Genomic DNA, 27,119 nt, shown 5'->3' with positions numbered 1-27,119 from the left:
ATAATGGAAACTGTATTACATAAAAAGCATGTTTGTTGTGCCAATATCTAGCAACACCAATCACTGCCTCATTTAAATTTGGTCTGTTGAACATACTCAAAAACACATAAAAACACAGAGGACAGATGACAGTTCACTCATATGTGACTTGCATAATCACATTTTGGTACACTTTGAAATGTTGCCTTGTGAAAGTAAACCGAGCAAAGTAGAAAATGCTACATTGTAACAATGTAAGTTCTTGTTTCGGAAAAAGCACAGATCTATAGGTATGAAAACTCCCTAAGTATCTAAGTTAGGCTTGTGGCCCAGACTGACCTAGTCACATTCTATCATGTATTCATGGCTTGTGTCACAGAGCTCAGGTAAAGTGCAGTAGCCATAAACTTAGGCCTAGTGAAGACCTTGTGTCCAGAGTTGTGAAGAACAGTGCATTTGAGACAAAGAGCTGCACATGAAGGTGGCTGTCCCACACTGTTTGGAGCCTGCAAGCAATGCATGTGAGTTGAACAGTTGTGGTTTTTAGACAAAGCTGAAAGAGTATGAATCATGCAGTATGACTCCTTTTTTTAAAATTGAAGCTGTGTGTATAATGGAAGCAAGCTAACCACAAAGAGCACATGTTATGCTTGGAAAGCCCACCACTGTATTAGTATGGAGTCACGGTAGAGTCCCACTACTCATATGCTGGCAAAGTATGTGAAAGCTAAATGTGTGAAATTTACAGATCAGCTAGTCTTCAGATTGCAAGAGTGGTCAAAAGCCAAGTGTAGAAATGCTTTATACCAATAGGTGGTGGTCATGCACCAATCTGTTGTTTACCAACCTCCCTAAAATTAGAATAGAAGAAGCTTAGCCAAAGGGTCATTGGTCAGGAGACTGTGGGAACTGAGTGCCTGAGGAGGCTGGCTCAGAACAGATATATCGGAAATGGAGGGAGACCCACTCCAGCCCATGTATGCATGTTAGTAGAAATCAGCTTACTTCACAAGCTTCGGTACTGCATGATATGGTGAGGAAAAAACACTTAACCATGTTCATGGCAGGTTTGTCAGGAGCTAGTCAGATGCAAAATACAAAACAGTAAGTCAAGTTAAATTGCAAAAATGGTCAAATGGTGGGCAAAGCAAGTAAAAACTCAGCAGACTGAAAGAAACCCCTCTCAGCACTGGACTGAGATGGACTGCACAAAGTCAAAAAACAGTTTTTAGCTCACTTGAAAAAGATAAATTGATAGGAGTCTAACTTATTGTATTGTACTGTACATCATATGGTATTTTATAGCAAATACTCCATCACACTGTCACCTTGTTACTTTGTGTTAAGGTCTCAGCATGTGTGCACACATGCACAATAAGGTATCAAGGTGCTAGACACTGCCATCTTGTGGTTAGGAAGGGTGAATAGAATTTTTTTATACACTAGCAAAAGGTTAAAGGCAACAGCAAAGTTCCTAGAGACTGAGCATATTACAAGCATATAATGTATCTATGAATAAATACATTTTTTAAGGAATGGCAATCAGTTTGCCACATGATTTTTGAGAGAAAATGCTATTTCCTTTCAAAGGGAACTCAACGTTGCTTCATGCCGTAGGAAGTGCCCTCGCACGTGACCGGTATCTGAAGCCTGTGTAACATCATGCCTATCACCTGCCGTGATCAGGTGATGTGGCAATTAAGAGCATCACATGATATAAAAACAGCACCTGTGAACCACGCCATCAGCCTTATTATCTTCAGTGACAGATGTCGCTCGTTTGTGTAATGCTCACAAGAAACAATTTTCAGTTCCTCTCTATCTTTTTTAAAAAAGAAAAATCTCTTCACTTTTCTGTCCCTTTAAAAAACCAGAGAAAAGTATAACTGAGAGAGAATTCAGGAAGTGTGTCACACCTTGCTCCCATTTGGGAGTTCAACCAAAGTTTTTGTTTTTCTGGAAGCAATATACTTTGACATACTGTATCTATTTTAAGAAAAAATTTATATATTTTACCAAAACATTGTGGAAATATTCTTATTTGGGTTATTTTTTACACTTGCCTGGCAAAGATCATGTCTGGTAAGGAACCAAATGCAGCAGTAAAAACTAATTTTGCCTAAAGAAGGCTAAAAACTCGATAGATAAGAATGATTTCCTCATGGTTTGGTCAGGTATTTCGATAGATACACTATTCATTTTGTGAGCTAATACTGACTTTTGTATAATATCATTTTGTTATCAAAATGCCTGTGATGATATGTCACATCATCATCAAAACAGAGAATAACACTTGTACAGTCTGTACAGATGACAGCAGAGGAAGTTTTTAAAAATGTAAATATTAATAATTAATTATATAAAAAATGTAAGTGTTTAAACTGTAAAAGCACATAAACACTGCTGTGCTTTGCACCAGTGTCACAAACACTACCACCCAAATCAGATGTGGTCAGCACTTGCTACATGGTGATACATTTCAAATGGGGTACAGGGGCTGACAAATTTTAACTGTAAGATCTTATACAAGAAATTAAATAATACTAACCTGTCCTTTTCTTGGATGTGGAGTTGTTGTTGTTGTTGACAGCCACTTTCTTGTTTTTTTTCATACAATGATAAAACAGTGTTTCAAAGCTCTCAGACCCTGCAGGCACTCTCACTGCACCTACAGGCTCCCTACAAAACAGGCAGGCAGAACCAAAATAAGCAGCATTACTTTACACAGCCAGCAGCAAGCATAACAGTTATCGCAGAAGTACATAAGCCAGTTTTACAAATAGGAGTAGAGATGCCTTACTTAAATATTTTACATACTAATCCCACCGAGCAACAGAATATAAAAAAAACATACTTTAAATAAGGCAATCATTTAATGAGTGATTTAATAAAGTTAGTTCACATTTAACAAAATACAGTTTTGCTTTTAGGAAACAATCCCATAATGGTTTATGCTTAAATCCATAATACTTATTTCCTGTGAGCAATAACATATTAATTTGGTTAGTTTTAGTTGCTTTAAATTTTCTTGTCATTCAGTCTTCAGAGAGTCAGTAAGGGAAAATTGGCATTGCAAAATTCAAATGTTTATATCATGCTGTTGTCCAAACACAAACGTCACGCGTGTCATCCCCCTCAAAAAGAACCCTGCATTCTTTCTCCTTATTTGAGTTTTAATCATACATGCCATCCCACTAGCATGACAAGGAGACCATGAAAACTGAAAAGTCCACACGGAAGAGTCAGCCAACAACTCATGGGAATCACAAGGCACAGAAACACAAAGCGTTTATAGAGAGTCTCCCTGCTGCTGAGGCTGTGGAGAGAGAAAGCGAAAGGCATTAGTAGAGGAGGGGGAGACATGGCTGACACACTACAGTCCTACAGTCACATCAAGCACAACTCTGGTTAGCATGAACAGAGTGGCTTCACCATGCTGACAGGAGAAAAGATGGCAGGGAGGGGGTAGAATGGCCATTAAACAGTCACATGAAGAAAAGAAACCAAACCACTGGGACAACAAATGGGACAAGAATTTTAGTTTCAGGATCACCATTACTGATTTGTCATTGAGGAAGAAAATTTGAAGAAGACATGCATGACAGTTTTGGTCATGGAACAAATGTTTAAAGGGGAATATGCAAGTCTGTGGTTAAAAAGACACTTACTTGAAATCCATTCAAACAATATTATCTTGTTTGTTCTCACACCAAACTAAGTACCTTGCTTTAGAAATATTATAACTATTTCCAAATTGGGTATTTCAATTTTAAACAATTTAAAATAAAAGACACATTCTAGTCAATTGATAATTTCCTTATTTCATAAAAAAAATAATCAGCGTAATTCCCCTTTAAATGAAAAAAATGATTTAAAGCCCCACCTGCTAACCTCTCCCCTTTCAGACATGGACTCAACCCTTACCTATTATGGTGTAGAGGACCTGGTCACAACAATGCTGCCCAGATAGCTGAGATCAATCAAAAACAAAGAAGGTAAGACTACCAAAGCCTTGAAGGACAAAATGTTGTTTTTTTAATCAGCCATCGCTACTCTAGATGAAGATGGTGAACAATGCAAGAGATGAGTGCAGGCTCATCCCTGGCAAGGAAGACCACCTAAGATGGCCACCCTGATGAAGAAAGCGCTGAGTCAGTGGGAGTGGAATAGAGAGAGGGATGAGTGAATGAGCTGGAGAAGATGACATGAGATGGCCAGCCCATAGAAGAGGACAAAAAAAGTAAAAGAGTCATGAAATCATCAGGAAAGCATTTGAAAATTACTGAACCATTCAAAAGGCTACAAAAACGTAACTTCAAAAACCAAGATAGCAAAGTTAAAGCTTAAAACAACTGATATTGTAGTAGAAGAGCGTGCTTTATATATATATATATATATATATATATATATATATATATATATATATATATATATATGTTTAAATAAAAACATGATTTTAAATGTGTTTTCAACTGACGCTAATGTTGAATTATTTTTTTAAAAAACAGCAAAAGCATAAAGGGCACTGCTTTTGCAGATTGATTGATGAAAACGTGATCTCTTTGTCATGTTTTTGGAACCGCCAATGGTGCAGTTCACCTACCCTGGTGAGGGCTCTGAGGGCAGCATCTCTTCATCTGTCCTCCTCTGAGATGGCAGCTGACCAAAAGCATCACTGCTCTCCGCCGGGGGCGAGGGGGATTGTGACGGGTAGCTGGCCGCTGCAGTGGCAAAGGCCACATGGGCACCATAGCCCAGGCCAGGCAGGCGGATGGAGCCTGAGCCCAGGGTGGGAGAGGTGGCAGGGGAAGAGGACAGGGACCTCCGGGAGAAGGTAATGTGGCGCATGCTTTCGGGCATCTCCTGTGAGCGCGAGGAGCGAAGGACACCCGGTCGCGGTGGCGGGCGCACCAGGATGTCGGGTGAGCCGGCACGGGAGCTAGGAGGTGTCTGGGTGAGGGGTGAGAGGCGTGATGGCTGCAGCACCACCTGCTGCAGGCCAAGATCCAGGCGGCGTGCCGCCCTCGGGCTCAGCCACGGCTCGTCCGAGCTCTCGCTGCGTAGCGTGCTGGGGCTCCCTGCTCGGCCTGGGTAAGGCAACACTGGTACGCCCATCCCGTGGGTAGTGTGTCTCAACTGCCCCACGATCTGGGCCTGTTGCATAGCTGCATGTGTGCCCGCTAGGCCCTGAGAAGGGAGCGCCTCCAGCCGCAGGAACGCCGAGCTGGAGGGGACGTGGCTACGTGAAGGGTAAGGTGGAGGCTCGGGCACGTCTCGGCGGAGATGAGGGGGAGGAGGGTGTGGTGGCAAAATGACACAGGCACCCTCCTGACCCAGAAAGGGGAAGTCAGGAGGGCGCCAAGTGTCAGTAGAGCGAGAGGAGGGTGGGCCATGTGCCAGCGGAAGGGTGTGGCCAGAAGCAATGGTGGGATGGTGGTAGGACCCCTCGGTGGGGCACGGTGGTGAGGAGGAGGACATGGCTGAGCTGCGTGGGCTCACATCAGCAGCGTAGAATGGAGGATGCAGCTCCAGCTCGGTGCCACTACCTAGATAGCCATAGAAAGGGCCCGGAGGAAAGACTCTGTGAAAGTGGGACACTCGGCTCTGCCCTGTGGCCTGAAGCCCGCTACCCTCCAAGATGCTCGTACCTTCCATAGGCCTGTGGAAGCGTGGGCTGTAGGCTGGAGGCTGCACCATGTAGGACTCCTGGCTTGAGGACACAGGCGAAATCTGGGGCCTGAGCGTGGCCATAACTGGGGGGAGGGGCCCAGGTTCATCATTCTCCTCATCGGACTGTCTGAACTCAGGGTACAGGTCTGACTCCTCCACGAAGGGGAAGCCTTCAATGCGACGTGGCTTCAGTGATGTGTCTGTGTCTGATTGCTCCATAACAAAGCGGCCATCCGGGCCGCGGCTGATCAGCTCAATGGGAGTGGTAACCTCGGCCTCGTGCTTCGACACGCTGTACCTCTTGCCCGTTATTGCTCGCTTGGTTCGCTTGTACAGAGAGAGCTCCTTCTCCTTCCTTGGGCTTGGCAGCTTCTTGACATAGAGACCAGGTGTGCCCACACTGGCCAGAGATGGAGGACGGGAGGAAGCAATGCTCTCTGGACTGATTTTCCCAGAGGACAGCCTGTGAATCAGAGCAGACACCGTGCGCATTATTCTGTAGAATACAGCTTGAACATGCATTCGGTATTGTATTTCGAGTCTCTCTTATCATATGTCAAAGCTTTGGAGTGACTTTGTTATACGAAGACCATAATATAATAACTAAATATTTTTTATTATTATCACACAAAACAGTTTCACACAATAGGTCACTTTCACTGAGGATGAAACAAAAGACAGTGTCATGGTGCACCATGAGGGGACAACAGAATGGAATCAAGAGACAAAAAGATTGAGTAGCAGTGGGGACAGGGCTATATATGTGACTGTCACATCTACTATATAGCTCTCAACCTTAAAAAATGTCTTAATAATAATCAATAATTATCTACCTCAAGAAAAAATTATAAGTAGGTAAACATAGGAGCAGCAGTGTATTCTATTACGCCAAATGGGCTTTAACCAAGCTATAGACCGCACCACAAAAGAACAAAGCATGCAGCTAAGGCAGCGAGACGCAACCAGCGCCATGTGCTGGGAAAGGGATGCAGGTGCAGGCACTCACTGAGGACTGGTGGATGGGGGCCTGTAGCTGCTCCTGTCTGGCTCTTCCCAGTAGGGCTCAATGCCAGGCAAAGGGGTAAGAGGAGGCCTGCGGTGAGAGACACAATAGAGAGGAGGGGCAAGAGGCGGCCATCAGACCCAACCGGGTTTCCAAACAGTGATGCAAAGATGGATGAAGATGGATGGGAACATGGGACTAGAATTACAAAAACCGCCATGAAATCAGGATGGGATTAAATGCCTTCCTCAATTTGGGCTGGGGGTAAACTGAAGTCTGGGTAAACTTCAAACTGGTGTTTAAATGTTTAGGTGGCCATGGCTGACTAATCAGTTCTCAGAAGCTCATGTATAAGCATCATGGTGACAGTTTGTCCTGCTGCCACTGATGATTGATCAGGCTCTAACTCAGCAGACTATGGAGAAGCTGCATGAGATTGCTGGTGATTGCAAATCAATGCATCTTGCTGGCCAAAAAGAAGATGTAAGCACAGATGCATTTTTAGTAGTCATTCAGTTGGTCACTCAAATCCTCTTCCATGCATCCCTCACAGTAAACAGGGTGGCTGCTAAGGTCAGCCATTTGGTCTACCACACTTTACATGCACTTCCTCCATTACTCTCACTACCACACACATACATATATACACAAATTCTCATTCTCTCTCTCAATCCCACACACACACACACACACACACACACACACACACACACACACACACACTGCACCTCAACAGATCTGTTGAACTGCAAAGTATGATGGATGTTACCATGCATTAATACTTACGGAGACTCAATACTTTTCCTGGTGTGAGTTATTGACAATGGAGGATCTAGAGACACAGACAAAGCAACAATAATTATAAATTAACAAACGCATTAAGGAACGCTATTCCTATAAGATAGGTACAACATCAAGGTGCATTGAACCACTGTGAGGTACATCACATTTAAACATGCACACCAAATGAAAACCCTTGTTAGCAAATGTTGGAAGGAAGTAGGGTTTCTTTTTCTCTGCTTGTTTAACCTACATTTCTTCCAGGCAACTATGAATGAAAAATGTTTCATTAATTACCACATTTGGCTCAAGATTGGACCATGAACAGCTGGCACAGCTGGATACACTGTTTCACTCCTTTCATTTGTGTTATTGTGTTTTATATCTATACACATACCCCTAACCATCCGTCCATACTACATAGACTGTAACTTATATTCTAGGGTTACGGTTTGGGTTAATTATTTCTATTTAATTATCCTTTTTTTATCCCCTGCTTTGTTTCACTTTAATGCAATATGTTTAAAAATAAGTACCAAGTCAAAATCGTTGTACGTGAAATATTATTTAGCCAAAAAACTATTTCTGATTCTGTTTCTGATGTACAGATGTCTGAAACAGGACTCACCTCGCTTGCGCTTGAGCTTTCGGCGGTGCTGCTTGTTGACAAAGCACGCGGCTAGCGTGCTAAAAAGTATGGCAGCAGCTAGGAAGCAAATTGTAGCCACAATTCCAGCCACCACTGGCCTTGCCAGCCCCTCGTCAGAGATCTCTGTGGGAGGGAAGGGGTCTGAGAGAGGAGACACACTGCAGAGCGTGAAATAAGATGGAAGCATGGCAGCCAACTAGCATGCAGTTATTCACACAGCAGCCAACAAAGCATCTATGTTATTTCATTCTAATAATCCGCTGGCATTCATTTTGCAACCAGACATCTACTAACACTACAAAGCATGGGAAAGAGCCATGCTATCTGTTATGATCAGCAGGGGGCAATGAAGTACCACATGGTTAATGCTGCTAAAGCTGTGAAATCATGGGGTCTAAAAATAGCTTTTTTCAAATTCTCACCTGTGCTTGACACTCCCACTACATTACTGCTTTCACTAATGAGATCATCCATGACTGCCAGGGCACGGAATTCATACCACGAGTCCTAGGGGAAGAGGGACAGACAAATATATTACAACTTTCTCAAAGTGGGTTAACAGGGCATAGGTCAAATATCATAGGGGCCAAAGTAATACCACATGACCACCACTGCTATAACATGACTGTATTAAAATAAAGTGAATTATTATCATCTCTATTAATAGCTACATGGCAATTTAGTGCCAGCTGAACCGCAACAGGGGAAAGCAATTTATTGTATAAAACAAATCGTTTCAGTCAGTGGTGTAAAGTGGTGAAGAGCCAGGAATGCTTTGGTGTAAAATTAACCATTTTTTTCATGCCTTATCTGAACTCATAGCAATGTGTCTAGGTTGAATTTACATTTCCAATCACAGTTTTATTCATGTCTCTTCGTAGTGTTCCAACAACATATTTATTCACTTCAAGTGTGTGTGTGTGTGTGTGTGTGTGTGTGTGTGTGTGACTTGATGTAAAATGCTCTCCAAATAGATTCAATTACAAAATTTATAGTCTAATGCATGCTTTATATGTATTACATGATTACTATATTTTAAAATTGGAATAAAATCAGGATTTCTTTTCTGTGTTTGTGTGCCAAACTCTATAGTGTAAAGAATAAACACAAAAATGAAGGGTGCATGAATAGAAGACAAGTGGGACACTGCAAAACCTGCACTATATGTTTGATTCAAATAATTTACAGTGTTACATGATAATCTAAATATAAATGTTGTTGGGCATGGCTTAATTTCTCAAATTTACAACAAAATAAATTTAAATTAAATTAAATTAAATTTAAATGTCCAAAATAAAAGAAACGCCCACTGACTGAGTCAAATTGATACTTTTTAAAGACCTGCAAATACAATTTTAAATATTTTTTTTAACCTTTTTTTTGTATTATGCCAGGTAAGGATCAAGTCTTCATCTCTGTAAAAAACATGCTTCCGCTCAAGTACAGAAATTTTACCGGAATGAGGTCTCTAGCCATGATCTCAGTCTCATCTGTTGGAATTAGGTCGTCGAGCACCTCCCACCGCTCTCCCAGGCGAAACTCAACAATGTAACGATCTATGGGTGAAGTGTGGTTGGCTGGAGGAAGCCATGTCAACAGTACACCCTGCTGTGTCCGGTTAGCTGTGAGGCACCGCGGTGGGGTAAGAAGCACCAGTGGTTCCGGAGTACTTATAGGGTACACTTATGGAGAAAAACATGCAGAAAAGCACACACACAGAAGGTAACAAGTACAGAGGTGTTCGCCATCCCCAAAAAGCATTAAATTTTGATAGTCTGTATGGTTGTCAGAGAACGTCTGCACCCTACAGAGGGCGTAAATGGAAGTGGCACCCACCTACTGTATTCACAGTGACTACCTCACTGAACGGGCCTGTGCCCAGCTTGTTCTGGGCCAGCACACTGAACTGATATGCTGTCTTTGGCTCCAAGCCCTGCACCACCAACCAGGTCTGAGTGCTGGGTACAGGAATGGACAGCCAATCATGAGGACCCAGATCAGTTTTCTTCTTCCTGTTAGAAAGACAGCACACATTGAGACCCCAGAGAAAATCCTATATAGGGAAATTGAATGGAAAAGAAACGTAACACTAACACTTGACTTGCATTACACTTGCATTAATTTTAGTAAATATATAATTAGATAAGATTGCTTTTGCAATATCTGTGTTATTCCTTCTGCATTCCACAGAATTTAAGGGTGAAGACAATTTATAGTCATGAGTATATTATATTATATATTTATTATATCTATTATAGTCATAAAACAAAATGCTGGTAGGGGACAATATATATTTAAAAGCTATAGGTGCTATGGGGACCTACACAGGGCCATACCAGACCGAAAAGGTCTGCTCCAAGCCACCATCATATCCGGGTTCCCAGGAGACATTAGCTGAGGTTGTGGAGACAGAGACACGGACATTGGCTGGCGCATGGGGACTAGTACCTGAAACACAGACAAACTCTGTCATTGTTCACTCTTTTCGATGCATACAAATCTGTTTTTGTCTTCTTTTAACTTTTTAAAGATTTTATTCAAGCAGTTTCTAATAAATATTCATCAATCATTGGGCCTCAATTATCAACCTGGATATAAACAAATTTATTTGTAAATCGTGGAGAATTTGGACAAGAAATGTGGTATTCATGACAATCCAATTTAGAAAAACATTCCTACAAGAGTTCCTGAGTATGTGTAAATTTACGCTAATATGAACCTACAGTGAAAAAGTAAAAAAAAAAAAAAAGTATTTGATTATAAAGTATAATAAAGAATTATAAAGTATTATAAAGAAAAAAGTATTTGATTTGATTTCTTCTGTTTTTGTATATATCTCATACTAAATTGTTTCAGAAATTAAAACAAATCTAAGATAAAACAAAGGAAACCTTTGCCAATATGGAAAACTTTATGGAAAAACTTTTCCAATATCAACTGGGCCTGTGTGAAAATGTATTTGCCCCATAAGTTACTAATTTCCCAAATCCATGAAACTGCATTCATAATGGGGTTTCAGCTGGACTAGACACAACCAGTCCTGATTACTGCAAACCCTGCTCAGTCAAATCAACACTTTTTCAACAACATAAAGTTGGTTAAAAGGTCTTACCCAATAACACAAATTTTGCTAAAACACACCTTGATGATCCTCAAACCTTTTGGGAGAATGTTCTGTGGATTGATGAGTTGAAAGTGGAACTGTTTCACTGGAACTGATCCCGTAACATTTGGCGTAAACCAAACACAGAATTCCACAAAAAGATCGTCATACCTACTGTAAAGCATGGTGGTGGAAGTGTGATGGTGTGGGGATGCTTTACTTCTTCAGGGCCTGGGCAACTTACAGTTATTGAGGGAAACATGAAATCTGCTCTCTGCCAGAAAATCCTAAAGAACAATGTCCGATCTTCAGGCCGTAAGTTGAAACTCAAGTGCAACTGGATTATGCAGCAAGACAATGATCCAAAACATATTATTCAAGTCCTAGATTTAAGTGAAAGACTGATCTCCAGTTATCTGAAGTGTTTGGTTGCAGTTATTGCTGCTAAAGATTTTAAGTTTAAGGGGACATTTAGTTTTTCACATTGGTGATAGGTGTTGGATAGCTTTTTTTGCTTCAATAAAAAAAAAAAAAATTAAATCTGTATCGTGTGTTTACTCAGGTTACCTTTGTTTTATGTTGTATTTTGTTTGAAGATCTAAAACTATTTAGTATGAGATATACACAAAAACAGAAGAAATCAGAATGGGGCAAATACTTTTTCACAGCACTCTAGATTATTTGGTTCATATTAATGACTTGAAAGAAAGCAATCATAAAAAAAATCCATAAGCGAAAACAAATAAGACTAGAGGTGTGCACGGGTCTGCTTAAACCCATTCCCTCTCGATCTCAAAGGAATTCTGACCAGTACTGCAGACTCTCTTGAGTAATCCCACCTGCTCCTGCGGAAAGTCTCGCCAATCTCACCTGCTCCCTCAGTTATTATTGTTTGCACCTGCCCAAGATATTTTCTAATGAACTTTGTTGGATCTATTTCTCAAAACCACCATGACCAGGATAAAGCAGTTACTAATGAATCACCTGAAACTAATACTTAGCTGCAATTTTAAAAAGCCTATTCATTCATTCAAATTAAATAATTGCTTTTCCATTTTTAGGGTCAAAAACAACTAATTGGAAAATAGCATTCATTCGAAAATATAGTGGCCAGGTACAATCCCACTCCCATGCAATTTTACAGTCATTTCTGTTTGTAACTACAGCCAGAAAGAAAGTTGGGACGCTGTGTACTATGCAAATAAAACCAAAATGCAATGATTTGCAAATCTCATAAACCCATATGTTATTCACAACAAAACATAGAAAATATATCAAATGTTTAAACTGAGTAAATGTTCCATTATAAGAAAAAAATAAGGTAATTTTGAATTTGATGGCCACAACACGTCTGAAGTGGGGACGGGGGCAACAAAAGACTGGAAGAGTAAGTGTTACTAAAAAGTTACAAACAGAAATAACTGCAAAAGTGCATGGGAGTGGGATTTAAAAAAATCTGACAGCTAAAGCCAAGGACTTGGTCAGATCCATAAGCTCTCTCATCAGAGAAGCCCAGCAGTATTAAGCATTATAATTAACACCTAATTAAATATAAGTGTCATGAATGCAACCTGCCATCCAACAACCAGTGCATGCTACTGTGATGTGACATGACATTTGGTATGGAGCACCTGCAGGCCTTACAGACATTTCACATGATGACTCACTCCAGCTGTTCAGATGCCAAGTCTAACCTTAGATCACAGAACATCACAGAATATAACATAACAGTGGGGCAGAGGTGTCTTGGCAGTTAAGGCTCTGGGTTACTGCTCAGATGGTGGGGGTTCAAGCCCCAGCACTGCCAAGCTATCACTGCTGGGCCCTTGAGCAAGGCCCTGCTCCAGGGGCACCGAATCATGGCTGACCCTGTGTTCTGACCCCAACATGCTGGGATATGCAAATAAAAAAGAATTTCACTGTGCTATAATGTATATGTGACCAATAAAGACTCATTATAACAGGAAGGACTCCAGTTTTGTGAATATTAAATAGAGTCTGAAAGCCGGACGCATTGAGCCAAGGCTAATTTGACACCAAAATGTCTATACTGTACTTCTATGCCTAAAACCAAATTTTTATCAGAGTTGTAGGTCACATTAGTTCGTGTTAGACAAGCTTCTATAATGGGGGTGTGCACTTAAAATGATCACAGGACACAATCAATATACCTATTACAAAAAGTCTTGTGCTGGCAGTGATGCTTGTGACGACGTTGGTGGCGACGCATTCCCATTCCCCGTGATCCTCTTTGCTCAGAGACACAAACTGTAAGCTGCCACTGGGTAAGATGTTGTGCTTGCTTCTACTTGGCTTTCCTACCTGTAAGCACACAAAACGCAAGACCAGTCAGTAATAAACATTAAGAATGAAAAGGATCACTATATACAGTAAATATATAATAAGTAAAATATATATTTAAAAGAATGGAAAAGTGTAGCAGCAAGTAAAATAAATCACTCTTCGAGTGTGCAAAAAAAATGTCCAGTTGTATTTCTTTACATTCTGGATCGTGGGGTGGTTTCCTTCATAACTAGTGGAGTATTCCTGCCTGTTTGCATGTTTTCCTGCCAAGTATCCATAGCAAAGTGTGAACTTAACCTTACGCCAATGTAGGTCCCTTCTACAGGACTCTCATCCTCTTTGCCATTCTTGGAGGAGTTAAGGAAGTGCACTGAAGATGCTAAATAAAGCTCTAATCCTTTGATTCTTTCTAATTTTGTTCATGTTAAATGCGCATCATGAAAGGATGCACACAATATTAATGCACACCTTGTGTGATGGTAATTCTAGTGCTTGAATTTTTACTACTCTCAGCGTCATTGTCCTTATAACACACACCTGGCCTATTGTGCTGTGGATGCACAGCAACTGATTTCAGAATTTTACAAATTCCTAACTTGTGAATTATTGAACTTTCCCAACCATTTGTAATTCAGGGCAGGATGTCAAACTGTTAGTTTTGCCAGGCCCCGATGGAGAAGACTGTCGTAGCAGGAGCAGAAATGGCCAGAAGGTTCAGATATTCAGCCCCCCAAGAATGCCTGCACAACGCTGGAGAGACCTTGATGTTGTTGGCAGTGGGGCATGAGGCAAACACAAGAGCTGTTGGCGCAAAGCAGGGAAATAAAGTGCAATAATGCAAGGAGTTTAGTACAGTTACCTCACACACAGAGACAGACCTTGATGTACTCTCAGTGGCTACTTCTCATTCTCTAAACTTCAACTTAAAAATGAGCTCACCCTGGTAGCAGAGCTTAATTTGAGCTGGATCTCTGAAATGTATCACACCTGCGTTCCGGAACCTTTTATGTGGATCCGGCACCTTTGCAGCTGGATGTTTAAAGTCTCACGCAGTAATATTTTCGTTTTTAATTCACTAAAAGTAAAACAGAACAACAAAAAAAACTGCAATACAAACGCTAATCTTATATTACCGCTGCTCAAACATTGCTAATAGCCAATCAATAGCGTCTTTCAGATAACAATCATTTCAAGTTCAAAGTTCACCTTAATTCGTTTTCACGAAGCAAAGCCTACAGTCACGTAGCATGCGTTGTAGAGTGCATCATGGCGAAAGGAAAGCAGTTATCATTAACAGCATTTTTTAAGGACACAAACAACGACAATGAGAAAACGGAGCAAAATACTAAAAAGCCAAGAGTCCAAGACAGCAAGCGGGAGCAGGTCACTGATGAAGCAGTTTGGTGATAATGCTAGCCTTATTGTGGAAGGAGATGCTAGTGGAGTAGAGCATGGCTTTGAAAGTGAGATTGACTGCCAGGATTTAAATGGAGTTAACAGCCCACATACAGTCATTCGGGCTTTTAGGAAGTACAGGGACTCAAATACACAAAAAGTTCCAGAAGGACTGAGGCAGTTGTTGGCTACTGTGAATACCATACCAATCTCGAGTGGAGTGTGAGCGGGGTTTCTCCAAAATGACTCTTATTTGCAGCTTGCAGCGTGCATCCCTTCTCATCCCTACCATTTTGTCTCTGATGTTTTTAAACATCGTGGGCTCACTGCTTAGCTCAATCCAGAGGCATTTGTGCGCTCATGGATACGTAAGGGACACAGGACCTCCATACACACTCAGATAAAACACGACACAGGGCGACACTGACATGACAGCTATCTGGAATATTTTGTGTTAGGTAAGATGCTTATTTCTTGATTTTGTTGTGCAGCTAATGTTTATTGTAAGTAAACCTACTGTATGAAATGTAGCTTTGTTTTCTAAGTGCTTTGGGCAAATGTGCTTTGTAGCTAACTGATGTGACAGCAGTAGTAGTAGGCCTACGGTTCTGTTTTGATAAGCTGACAGAATGTGCAATCCATAAATGCGTCCCTTTGTACTGAGAATACTCACTGCACTAAACTCATTACGTCGCTGTACCAGTGTGATCAATTGCATGGGCCTACCTATCAGCATTGAATATCGTTTAGATACGTGAGATTGTACTTTTACGTGTCTGTAAGTTCGGGGACCTGGACCTTTCATGTGCCTCCCGACCTGCCGGATCACTGCCATCTTAGTGTTCCGGGACCTGCAGATTTACAAATTAAGCACGGCCTGGCAGAGAGTGCTCATAGCATTCTGATAATTAGAGTATAATTCAGGAGTGCAGCTCAACAGCTGCAGCTATTGCATAGCAGACTGATATTAAGGATGTCTTACAGAAGCCACTAAACAGAAACAGCGCTGGCAGTCCTCCATTCCACCATTGTTATAAAACAATGGTTTTATGTAACCTTTCTAAATCTCACTAGTAAGTCACAACTCTCAGTCAGATGCACAGTGGTCTGCTACGTGAGTCGAGTTGCTCTACCTTTCTCCAGGTGATGGTTGGAATCTCAGGGTCTCCAGAAGCAGCACAAGGGATGACAAGCTCTCTGCCGGCCTCCTGACGATATTCCCCACCAGGCCTCACATTAAAGTAAGGGGGGTCCTATATGGCAGTTGTGAAATCACCATAGTATCAGAGTTACATGTGCTGTAACCAAACAACTTGCATTCCATTACCCGGTTTCTTATCAGGGGTTGGTTATTTCCTAGTCATGTATACTTTGTTTACTATGATAAATAATATGATATATATAATAATAGAAGTATTTCACAATTAAAATTGCAGTTAACAGTGTACGAAAGTAGCCTTAGTGTTAGTCTTAGTGTTACAAAAGTAGCCTTAGTGTAGGGTATTTCCTGCTGATAATTTGTAGCATTACACATCATATATACAGTATAAGCATAACAAATTTTCACTATAAGCCATATTAGACATCAATCTATACAAAGTGACCAACCTTTAGCACCAGAGTGGCCGGAGGGGACTGTCCCATGGTACCTAGAGCATTGTAAGGCACACAGGTGTAGGTGCCAAGGGAGTCTTCAGTAACCTCTGCCACCCGAATGCTTCCATCTGACATTTGGCTCCAGCCAGGGTACTGTGAGAAATAAGACACAACGGAACAAACAGTGTTCCTTATCACTTTGCACAGTGTAAACAAGAATCCTGTGTAAACTGATCTCACAGGGGTTAACAGGCATCATGACCTCCTAACCTTCTCAACTCTTAAGGGATATCCATCTTTTTCCCATCTGACAGACATAACAGGCGGGTTGGCATCGACTGGGCAGCGTATGATTCCTGGCAACTTTCTTGGGACGTAGATGACTGGTGGCATGTTGAGAACACGGGCAGGGTCTACAGAAAGCACCAAAACGAAAATCTTAATAGTCGTCATTTGATAAACAATGATGATGAAATGATGTAAATAAGCACCTAAAAAGACATCACAACAGAGCCATGATAGTACAAACAAGATGGTTTAGATGAACTTGTCCAGTGAGTAGAGCATATATAAACTTCAGAGTATAAGAATAACTACAGCTAATGTATAACAAAGGAACTTTAAGGTAGAGGTGTTTAAACTATAGCCTGCCAGCATAGAGTTATTTTTAATTCTTGTTCTGCTATTAAGAAGAAGTCTACACTGAAAAAGGATATTAAAAACCGTTTGCCCCTTTCTCCATTCAAGGATTTAACTGTTAACAAGATTTTCAAGATGATAATACTAAATAGACAAAAAAGTACAAGGCAAAGGCACAGTGGCAGAAGAAATACCATAACATTCATATTCAGATTTCTTTATATGCCACAATATCACAGAATCTATCTTATCAGGCAAATAACATAAATAAAACACTTATATTGAACATTATTAACTATTTCCTGTTGCAGGGACCCCATAGCCTAAAACTCCATCTCTGTGTTAATTTATAAAGCTGTAGTACATGAGGTGTTTTATATAAATATATATATATATATATATATATATATATATATATATATATATATATATATAAATATATATATATATATATATATATATATATATATATATATATATATATAGAAATATATATATATATATATATAACATTATCAGGCTCCCAAGTGGTGCAACAATGAAATGTTTGCCTTATCATCTGGAGATTCTTTGAGTTCAAATCCCAAGAATGCCACAGTTATCTGTGGCCAGGAGTCCAAGAGAACAAAATTGGCCATGCTTGTTGTCTCTCCTATCAATCACAGCAACACTAGCAAATCATCCAGTATCTGAGAGCTCATGCATCTCCTTAAATCCTAAAATCAGCTACAATATATACAAATGATTATTGCCATTTAAGGCAACACAAAAGGGGAAAAATCTGCCCTTCTCAAGCCAGTAGCTGATACAAAGCATACCGGTGAAGAGTTTTATTCAGTAATGCTTGTAAGTTTATGCTCCTACAATGTATTGCATTGATTGTTTGTAGAAGCATAAACTAAAATATGCAAAAAAAATCACAATTACAAAATGGTATAATCTATTTTGAATTTGTTTAAACACAGTGTGATGAATGTCAGACTATCATAAGTGCTTGTCATATTTTTTTTCTGATGATATTGTCGTGATATCGAAAACTGTGATACTATACTTGGAATTTTTGTCTCATGATAATGCTAAACAGGAGCAGAAGGCACTATCACCACTGAGAGGAACATAGCTCAGATTTATCCAGCTTATTTAGCCACATACAGCATCAAAACAAGTGCTTGTGTACTCCACAGAGAGCCTGAAACTAGGACAGACCACAAGACAGGATCAGCATCAAACCAAACAGCCACAGCACGTGTACATAACATACACCAATTACCCACTCTGACCATGCAACACAAAACACAAAGGACATAAAAGATGCAGTGGAGGTGGAGTGTGCAGTGTGAGGGTTCTGGGTTGTTAGATGTTGGAAGAGCAGGAGGAAGGCCACACTCACACTGCACTGTCAGATAGGCCGAGGCAGAGGGCGAGATGCCCAGGCTGTTGCTGGGGCTACAGGTGTATTTCCCAGCATCCTCTGGCTTCACACGGTAGATGATGAGGGTGCCGTCGATCAGGATGCGCACTCTGAGCTTCAGATCACTGAGATAAGAGCAGACAGAATGCGTTTCATTATTTTAAGTGTCTCAGAATGTGTATGAACTAAAACGCAGAGGTGTAGTGGTGTAGTGGTGTTTTGTTGTTGGCCGCCATCATAAGAGACCTTTCTCTTCACCACTAATCAGAGTTACTGTACCTGAAAAAGTGCTTCCTTTTTCAGAGGGTCATCAGTATGAGGTATGACCAAGGCAAGTCAGTCCGTTTTATTTTTACAATGTTCTTTGCAGAGCTTTAGCATACTTTACACTGTACTAACCAAAATACACTTGCGGAACTGATTTCCAAATAAAAACTATACACTCATGTCTACTTGAATTAGATCAAAATGATGTATTATGTTATGCTATTATGAGAATTCCAATAAGCTTTGATTTTTTTCAAAAAATTATATTTAGGAAAGATATCTTCTAAAACATCTTTTACTTAAATTCTTATTACAGTTTAGTATGTCGGCTAAATAAACACCTAAATAAATCTGATTTATGATTTATGGAAGTACATAATAAACAAAAGACCATAAATTATTGGTGCACCAAGAAAGTATTTAGTCTATGGTCGGGAGACAACGTGTTTGATGATGACAAGCAATTGTTCAGAATATTCAGGTGTCCTATGAAGTTGCTGTGGTTGGAAAAGTTGTGTATTGAAGTAAGAAACTTTGTCCCCACTGACATGTGGAGAGCATTGTATCTTCAAAGTAATCCAACAAAACTGCTAACTCTTAAAAATTGTTTTTGTTATTAGTCAGACGCTAGGATACAAATGGTCATGGATGCCATAGGGTCACAGCTTTACCACCAAATTGGGCCAGGTGGAAAGCTGGAAACAGTAGGTACGTGCCTGCCAAGATCTTGTTTTAAAGCTAATAACTGGAATATAATGTAATCTAAATGTAGGCTTTGACAAACAATGGGTAATATGTAAGTTCAAACAGTGTATATATAATGTACAGAACCATTTCTGTTGTAAGATACATTGTAAACATTAGGAGAGGGAAAGGGGGATTGTGGAGTGAATAATGATGTACTAGGCAATAACAAAAAGGCATACCACAGATATTCCAAATCAACAGTTTGTGTGTGCTACTGTGAACTTGTTGCCCATGCAAAGACTGAGAAAAAGAAGAAAAATTCATCTTTTCAATTTCTTTCCAATTTCCAATGCTAGTTTCAGGGGGAGAGTAAGAACACCTCAACACCTCACACAAACTATCATTATACTGTACACTCTATAACTAAATGTTTGTGGATTCCTGACCATCACACCCACATGTAATTTTTCTAAATCCCATTACAGGGATTTAGTCCCCCAATTTCCAGTTATAATAATCTCCAATCTACTGGGAAGGCTTTCAACTAGATTTTGGGGATTTGTGCTCATTTAGCCAGAAGAGCATTAGTGAGGTCAAACACTGATGTTGGGTGAGGAGGTCTGGTGTGCAGTCTGTCTTCCAGTTCATCCCAAAGGTGTTACATGGGGTTGAGATCAGGGCTCTGTGCAGGCTACTTGAGTTCTTCCACTCCAACCTCTGAAAACCATGTCTTCATGGAGCTGGCTTTGTGCACAGGGGTATTGTCATTATGGAACAGGTTTGGGCCTCAGTTCCAGTGAAGGGAAATTGTAATTCTACAGCAAGCAAATACATTATATACAATTTTGTGCTTCCAATTTTGTGGCAACAGTTTGGGGAAGAACTACATATGGGTGTGATGGTCAGGTATCCACAAACAATTGGCCATACAGTGTATTTAAAATGAGCACCTAAATTTAGTGGGAGTCTATAGCACTGATTTTTTTTTTTTAAAGGAATGCTCACTAGCAATTAGATATTAATTTTCAGAATAAAAAAAAAAAAATTACAGAGCAGAATGTAAGACATAGTATATACTTGAGTATGATTACAAAGTAATCCCATTAAAACCATTCTTACAAATACAATTTATCATGGTCTTTCTTTACAAGCTACTGCTGCTAGGCACGTTTGACACAAACCATGGGAAAGAGATGAATCTTGTTTAAAACTGAAGTGCTGAACTCATTAGCGATACCTCTTCACATAAATTCTCACTCCTCAGTGCTTTTTTTCCCCTTAAACTGGAAAGAAAACATCACTCATCTATTTTAGTCTGATCTCTATACATTTTTGGTTGTGTAGGTTTTTTTGCTCTGTGGTGCTATTTTATTATATTGGTGTCAGCTGTCCATGTGTGATTGAGCTTAAAACACACACACACACACACACACACACACACACACACACTATGGTAGGGCCAGAAAAAACTCAAGGGCCAGCAGGATGTTAGGGTTAATCCAGGAAACACACTGGGAAAATAGTTATAATTCAATTATGAGATAGGACTGTGATGGCTATTTTTTGGTCTACAGAGACACTAAAAATAGCATTACACTCATTCAGTGTACAGTTCTGTGCAAAAATGCTTAAGCACATCTTAAGAAAGGTCTTGTGTAGCAAAAGTGTGGATTAAGTGTAAACTCAGGCAAGTTATTTTCAGCATTTCCTTTTCAGAAGAGCAGTATTTCTCTTTTTAGAAGGGTAAAAAAAAAGAGAAAAACTTCCTGGCTTACCCTCAGACTCTCAGCATGTGTTTTATAAGCATGTGATGACACAAGCAGGCCGTCCTGAGAAAACCTGCTGTGTCAGCTTCTGCATGTCAAAGCAACACAGCTGCAGAAATCCAGCCCGAGATTCAGAAATCAGACGGCTATAATTATATGCAAATCCTTAACTAAACATACTCCGAAGCACACACAGATGTACAATCTCACATGACATCACTAGTTTGTGACAGGGTACAATAGTGCACTGGATCATAACTATACTTCTTGAAGTAGACGTTGTCCTCCTCCCAAAACCAGGTATAGGTCAGGTTGCCGGGATATGCCTCTGCTTGGCACGTGAAGAGCGCATTCTGAGAAATGTTTACGGTGATGTTTTCAGGGGGCGCCACTATATATGGAGGACCTAGAAGAAGCAAAACACACTGTATTAAGCGAGAAAATGTTTTTAAAAAAATGTATAGTCACTTTTGCTGTTTATTCTAATCGAATTCTCATTGATTTAACCCTTACATTTAATTTATTACTGAGCAATTGAGATCCAACTGATGCCACCACAATCTTTGGATTTTATAGCAATAAAATTGTTGGATTTATTTTAAAATAGCCAATATACAGGCCCACAGAACTACTGGAATTTACTATTGTATTACTGAAAATAATAAAAAAAATTATATATATGAATAAAAAAATAATAAGTAAAAGAATAAGTGATATTTTGAGCTCAACGAACAGGGACATTGTATAGTTTTATTGTATAGGTTTTTGGTTTTTTTAAGTAGGACACTTTTGTTTTCTACAAAGCATTTGCTCTGTACAGAACATTTTAAGCTCCTTTGTATTCTTTATTTTGTGCATGTGGCATGTAGGATTCCAATCCAGAGAATGAATTGGTCTTTGCTGAATTCTGAATCTGTCTCTTTTGTATTGAAGGGATTTTACATCTGTACAACCTCATGCTGTATGAATATGCCAGGGAAACAACACATGCATAAAAGCAACAGCCTTATATGCTACATGGCCAACAGTTTGTGGACACCTTATCATAATATCACTAATATGTGCACTTTGAACATCCCAATCCAGATATAATCCCTCCTTTGCTGTTGTTATAACCTCCACTCTTTTGGAAGGCTTTCCACTAGATGGTGCCCATTCAGCCACAAGAGCATTAGTGAGGCCAGGCACTAATGTCATGGGACAACACCTGGGGTGCAGTCAGCCTTCCAGTTTATCCAGTTTCCAGGAATTCACTGGGGATGTGCCAACAGTTTGGGGAAGGCCCACATATGGGTGTGATGGTCAGGTGTCTACAGACTTTTGCCCACATGGTGTATACAAAAAAATGTGTTTTTTCCAATACCGATACCAAACATTGAGAATCAAAATTCCAATATTTCTTTCAAAATGACTAAGTTTAATTCCTTTTTAACTATGATTTTGAACACACAAGAATCACTTACACTGTAAATATAATAAATATAATCAAGTATCTCAGGGAGATTTCCTTGGCACCTTCACCTCTGACTTGCTCATTAGAGCTAAATCTAAATCTATATCGATACCCAGATATCTGTATAATCAAACTGAATTAAAATTAATGAAATATAGGGCACACAGTGGCTTAGGGGTTTGCACGGTTGCCTCACGCCTCCAGGGTCGGGGGTTCAATTCCCACTATGGCCCTGTGTGTGCAGAGTTTGCATGTTCTCCCCGTGCTGCAGGGGTTTCCTCTGGGTACTCTGGTTTCCTCCCCCAGGAAGGAATATATATCAAATGATTTTATACAATTATGTTGTATAAAAACTGAGCAAAATTAGTGAAAACTGAGCACATAAAATCTCATGTTGGAAATAATGTTGGACACTGACCCAAAGTGAATATACGGCTGAGTACAGTTTTATGTCCCTCTTGATGTCTGGGCGGAAAAAAAAAAGTGGGAGGGAAGAAAAGTGCAGCTCTTTTTTACATTTTATCAACAAATCTCAATATTCATTTACAGGTGATTCAGGACACAAATATAAACCTTTAATAATGCAGGACTTGGGTCGACATTCTCAAATTTACTTTCAAGGTACCTCTTGTCGACTGTCCTAAAACAATCAACATGTTTACTTAATTTTTCATGCCTTAAATGAGACTGCAACTCTTAAGCATTCAAGTGAAGAGTCATTTGGATCAGAAAACCTAAAACAGAATATATTGCCCATTTACAGGAAAGAAACTAAGAAATGAATGAAATGCATCTACAAAGGGGGGAAAAAATAGACAATAAATCTACATTTCACATTCAGAAATATAATTTTCATTGTTTTACTATTAATATGTTAACATACACTTTTTGACCACTTGTTACTAATTAAATGTCTTGCTGGTTTTATCATTTTGAAGTAAGAGTATGAAAATATCTGTTTTTAAATGTAACTGTTACAGGTCCACTTATAATCAAGGTGGCCATTGGGGAACACAAAGACATAATAATAATAAAAATCATCATCTCAAAGTGCTTTATATGTACAAGACTAAAAGCCTAAACAAAATCTATTATTAAAATAATCTACATCATTGTATACATGACTAATTCTACCAATATTACCAAAAATCATCAAAAGTCCATTTAAAAACCTTTTTAAAAACTATAACTACATATATACAGTACTATAATGTTCTCTAGGACTCCAGACTTCAGGCATGATTAAAGAAAACTTTATGAAAGCAAGAGCAATTTTTAATTTCTTGCTTAGTCCCTTTAAAACAGACACTGCATGGCTGTCTGCAAGGTGCCTTGAACCCTATACTAATACCTTCCTGGAGTGCACTTTTAAGTAGCACATATCTCAGTGAATCCTGAATAGTTGCATGTGGCTTTTGCATGTTAAAAGTCTTCACAAATATATATACATATATATATATATATATATATATACACACATATATATGTATAAATATTAAGCACAGGCAAATGTAGTGTTATTACAAAAGACTGTTCTGTGGAGTGTTTCCCCAGAGGCCATAAGCGAATATTGCTTTTTGTATAAACAATATCATCAGTTTAAATTTTAAGAAAACAAGCCCTGGGCCAGCAATATTGACTTGGCACAGCTCGGGCCAGAACTGTATCTGACTCTGCGTGGCTGGAATGAGAGCCAGCATTTCTCCTCCGCTGTAACGCCTCCACTGCTGTATTATAGCGGTTATATTATAGTAAAGCATGTGAGACTCCACATGTAGTGAGTTTGTTTGCGTTGAACACACAGTTGAGTGTGATGCCTGTGTCCTGCATCCATAAATCTGACTGCACAAAGCCACAAAGGCAGTAACATGCAGACTGATGGTGTTTGCTGTCATTGCGTACACAGAGCAGGGCTAATAAATGCAGCCACTTCATCATTCACCCTTGTACTCTGGAGTCGTATAGGCTTCAACATTAGTGCCACACACACACGCACACACACCCATGAGCTGCTCTGCTCATAACAAACACCTTCACTTTTCATTTATTTGAAATATTATGACTCATATTTATTACCTTTTTATTTATTCTTTATTTGTCTCCTGAGGTTAAAAACTCCTTGAAACTCAGCAGGGTAGAGTCATCTGTGAATGTGTTCAGTCATGTAGCTCATATGTCTTATAGTCGTAAGTCTTGGTAATTGTATTTGTGTTCTAACAAATTCACTGCATTGCCCATCTCAAATTTTAGTAATATGCTTGAGAAATACATTATATAGCCAAAGGTATGTGGACTCCTGACAAATCACACCAATATGTGATTGTTGAACATCCCATTATAGATTTATTATGTGTTATAATAAACCCCACTCTGGGAACGCTTTCTACTAAATTTTGGAGAGTGGCTGTGGTCATTTGCTCATTCAGCCACAAGAGCATTAGTGAGATAAGGCACTGATGTTGGGTGAGGAGGCCTGGGGCACAGTCATCATTCCAGTTCATCCCAAAGGTGATCAGTGGGGTTGAGGTCAGGGCTCTGTGCAGGCGACTCGAGTTCTTCCACACCAACCTTGGCAAACCATGTCTTTAAGGACCTCACTTCATGTATAGGGGCATTGTCATGCTGGAACATGTTTGAGCCTTTTAGATACAGGTCTAGATTCTAGATTCATTACACACAAAGTGAAATATTTCAAGCCTTTTTTTGTTTTAATCTCGATGATTGCGGCTTACAGCTCATGGAAATAAAAAATCCAGTATCTCAGAATATTAGAATAAAGAATTTATAATACAGAAATGTCGACCTTCTGAAAAGTATGTTAATTACTGCACTCAGTATTTGGTCGTGGTTTTAATCCTTTTACATAAACTACTGTATCAATGCGGCATAGCATGGATGCGATCAGCCTGTGGCACTGCTGAGGTGTTCTGGAAGCCCAGGTTGCTTTGATAGCAGCCTTCAGCTCGTCTGTATTGTTGGGTCTGGTGTCTCTCATAGATTCTCTATGGGGTTCAGGTCAGGCGAGTCGGCTGGCCAATCAACACAGAAAACACAATAGACTAACACCTGCAGATGACATGGTACCCCAAATCATCACTGACTGTGGAAACTTCACACTGGACTTCAAGCAACTTGGATTCTGTTCCTCTCCACTCTTCCTCCAGACTCTGGGACCTTGATTTCCAAATGAAATGCAACATTTACTTTCATCTTCCCCATGATTGTGGTTGTGTGTAATGAACCAGTCTGCGAGATTAAAGGCTCAGGAAACCTTTGCAGGTGTTTTGAGTTAATTAGCTGATTAGAGCTCTTCTCAGGTCGACATTTCTGTATTATAAATTCTTTATTCTAATATTTTAAGATACTGGAGATACATTTTGATTTCCATGAGCTGTAAGCTGTAATCATCAAGATTAAAAAAAGGCTTGAAATATTTCACTTTATGAATCTAGAATATATGAAAGTTCCACTTTTTGAGTGAAATTATGGGGGAAAAAACACCTGTGCATTAACTATAACCTTTTAGGTTAAGTAATGAAAATCCAGGCAACCAAAATATGGGACTGGACAGGACACTGGGACTCCCACTTGCCTAGTTGGTTGGCTAATAAATGTATCATTTGTTCAGCCTGGTCCAAAATGTTTATAGGGATTTTTTTTGTAATATATAACATGTCCATATTTTAACATAACAGCTCTTCATTAATTTATCTATTGAAAGTTTAAGCTTAAGTACAAATAAAAACATTTGAGAAACCTCAAAAAAATTGCATTCATGTACTCATATATATGTGTGTGTATATACCTATAAATACACATTATATATATATATATATATATATATATATATATATATATATATATATATATATAGGTTCTTGTGCTGTCACATGCTCATTTTAGCTGTGGACAGTGACATCCTTGTCAAAAGATATCATGATACAATATTAAAGACCATCCAGTTTTCTTTATAATGGATATTTTAAACCTTCCTCACCTTGCACTAGCAGACGTGTGGTGTGAAGTGCTTCTCCCTGGTCGCTGTGAGCACGGCAGCTGTACGCTCCTCTGTCCTCCCGTGCAATGGCCTGCACTGTCAAACTGCCATCACTCACCTACACAGTGATGCAGTGAACATGAAAGAACCATGAATTAAACCGTTATCAATCCATGTAACTCATAAATGAATCGTCTATTATCAATAATACAATTTAGCGCAACACTACAAGCCAGAAAACCCCAAGACACAGGAAAAAAATTATTATGTACATCTAATATGTACTGTAAAACTTCTCAAAGCCTGATTGTTGACAACATTATCAACTTATACTGTTAACGTCGAGTTTCTGTGCATGTTCTCCCCAGTTCCACTGGTTTCTAATTTGCCCCTAGGCATGAATAAGTGTGTAAATGTGTG

General features: G+C 39.6%; 1 protein-coding gene across 1 annotated transcript in view; it reads right to left on the bottom strand.

The window, feature by feature from the left end:
- igsf9ba (immunoglobulin superfamily, member 9Ba) overlaps positions 1-27,119 on the bottom strand; it is an 80,290-nt gene that overhangs the window by 3,221 nt on the left and 49,950 nt on the right. The window contains exons 5-20 of the mRNA XM_053647050.1: positions 26,700-26,817; positions 21,514-21,655; positions 18,509-18,654; positions 16,750-16,892; positions 16,492-16,632; positions 16,017-16,136; positions 13,356-13,506; positions 10,406-10,529; positions 9,918-10,093; positions 9,537-9,763; positions 8,504-8,588; positions 8,061-8,222; positions 7,439-7,484; positions 6,656-6,742; positions 4,583-6,112; positions 2,528-2,658 (exon numbers count right to left, since the gene is read on the bottom strand). Coding sequence (XP_053503025.1) covers positions 2,528-2,658; positions 4,583-6,112; positions 6,656-6,742; positions 7,439-7,484; positions 8,061-8,222; positions 8,504-8,588; positions 9,537-9,763; positions 9,918-10,093; positions 10,406-10,529; positions 13,356-13,506; positions 16,017-16,136; positions 16,492-16,632; positions 16,750-16,892; positions 18,509-18,654; positions 21,514-21,655; positions 26,700-26,817 — 3,529 coding nt within the window. The remainder of the gene's footprint in view (positions 1-2,527; positions 2,659-4,582; positions 6,113-6,655; positions 6,743-7,438; positions 7,485-8,060; positions 8,223-8,503; positions 8,589-9,536; positions 9,764-9,917; positions 10,094-10,405; positions 10,530-13,355; positions 13,507-16,016; positions 16,137-16,491; positions 16,633-16,749; positions 16,893-18,508; positions 18,655-21,513; positions 21,656-26,699; positions 26,818-27,119) is intronic.

Source organism: Ictalurus furcatus, chromosome 17 (genome assembly GCF_023375685.1).
Source record: "Ictalurus furcatus strain D&B chromosome 17, Billie_1.0, whole genome shotgun sequence".
Lineage (NCBI taxonomy): Eukaryota > Metazoa > Chordata > Actinopteri > Siluriformes > Ictaluridae > Ictalurus > Ictalurus furcatus.
The sequence above is the reverse complement of the archived record's forward strand: the minus strand, read 5'-3'. Positions and strand labels throughout refer to the sequence as shown.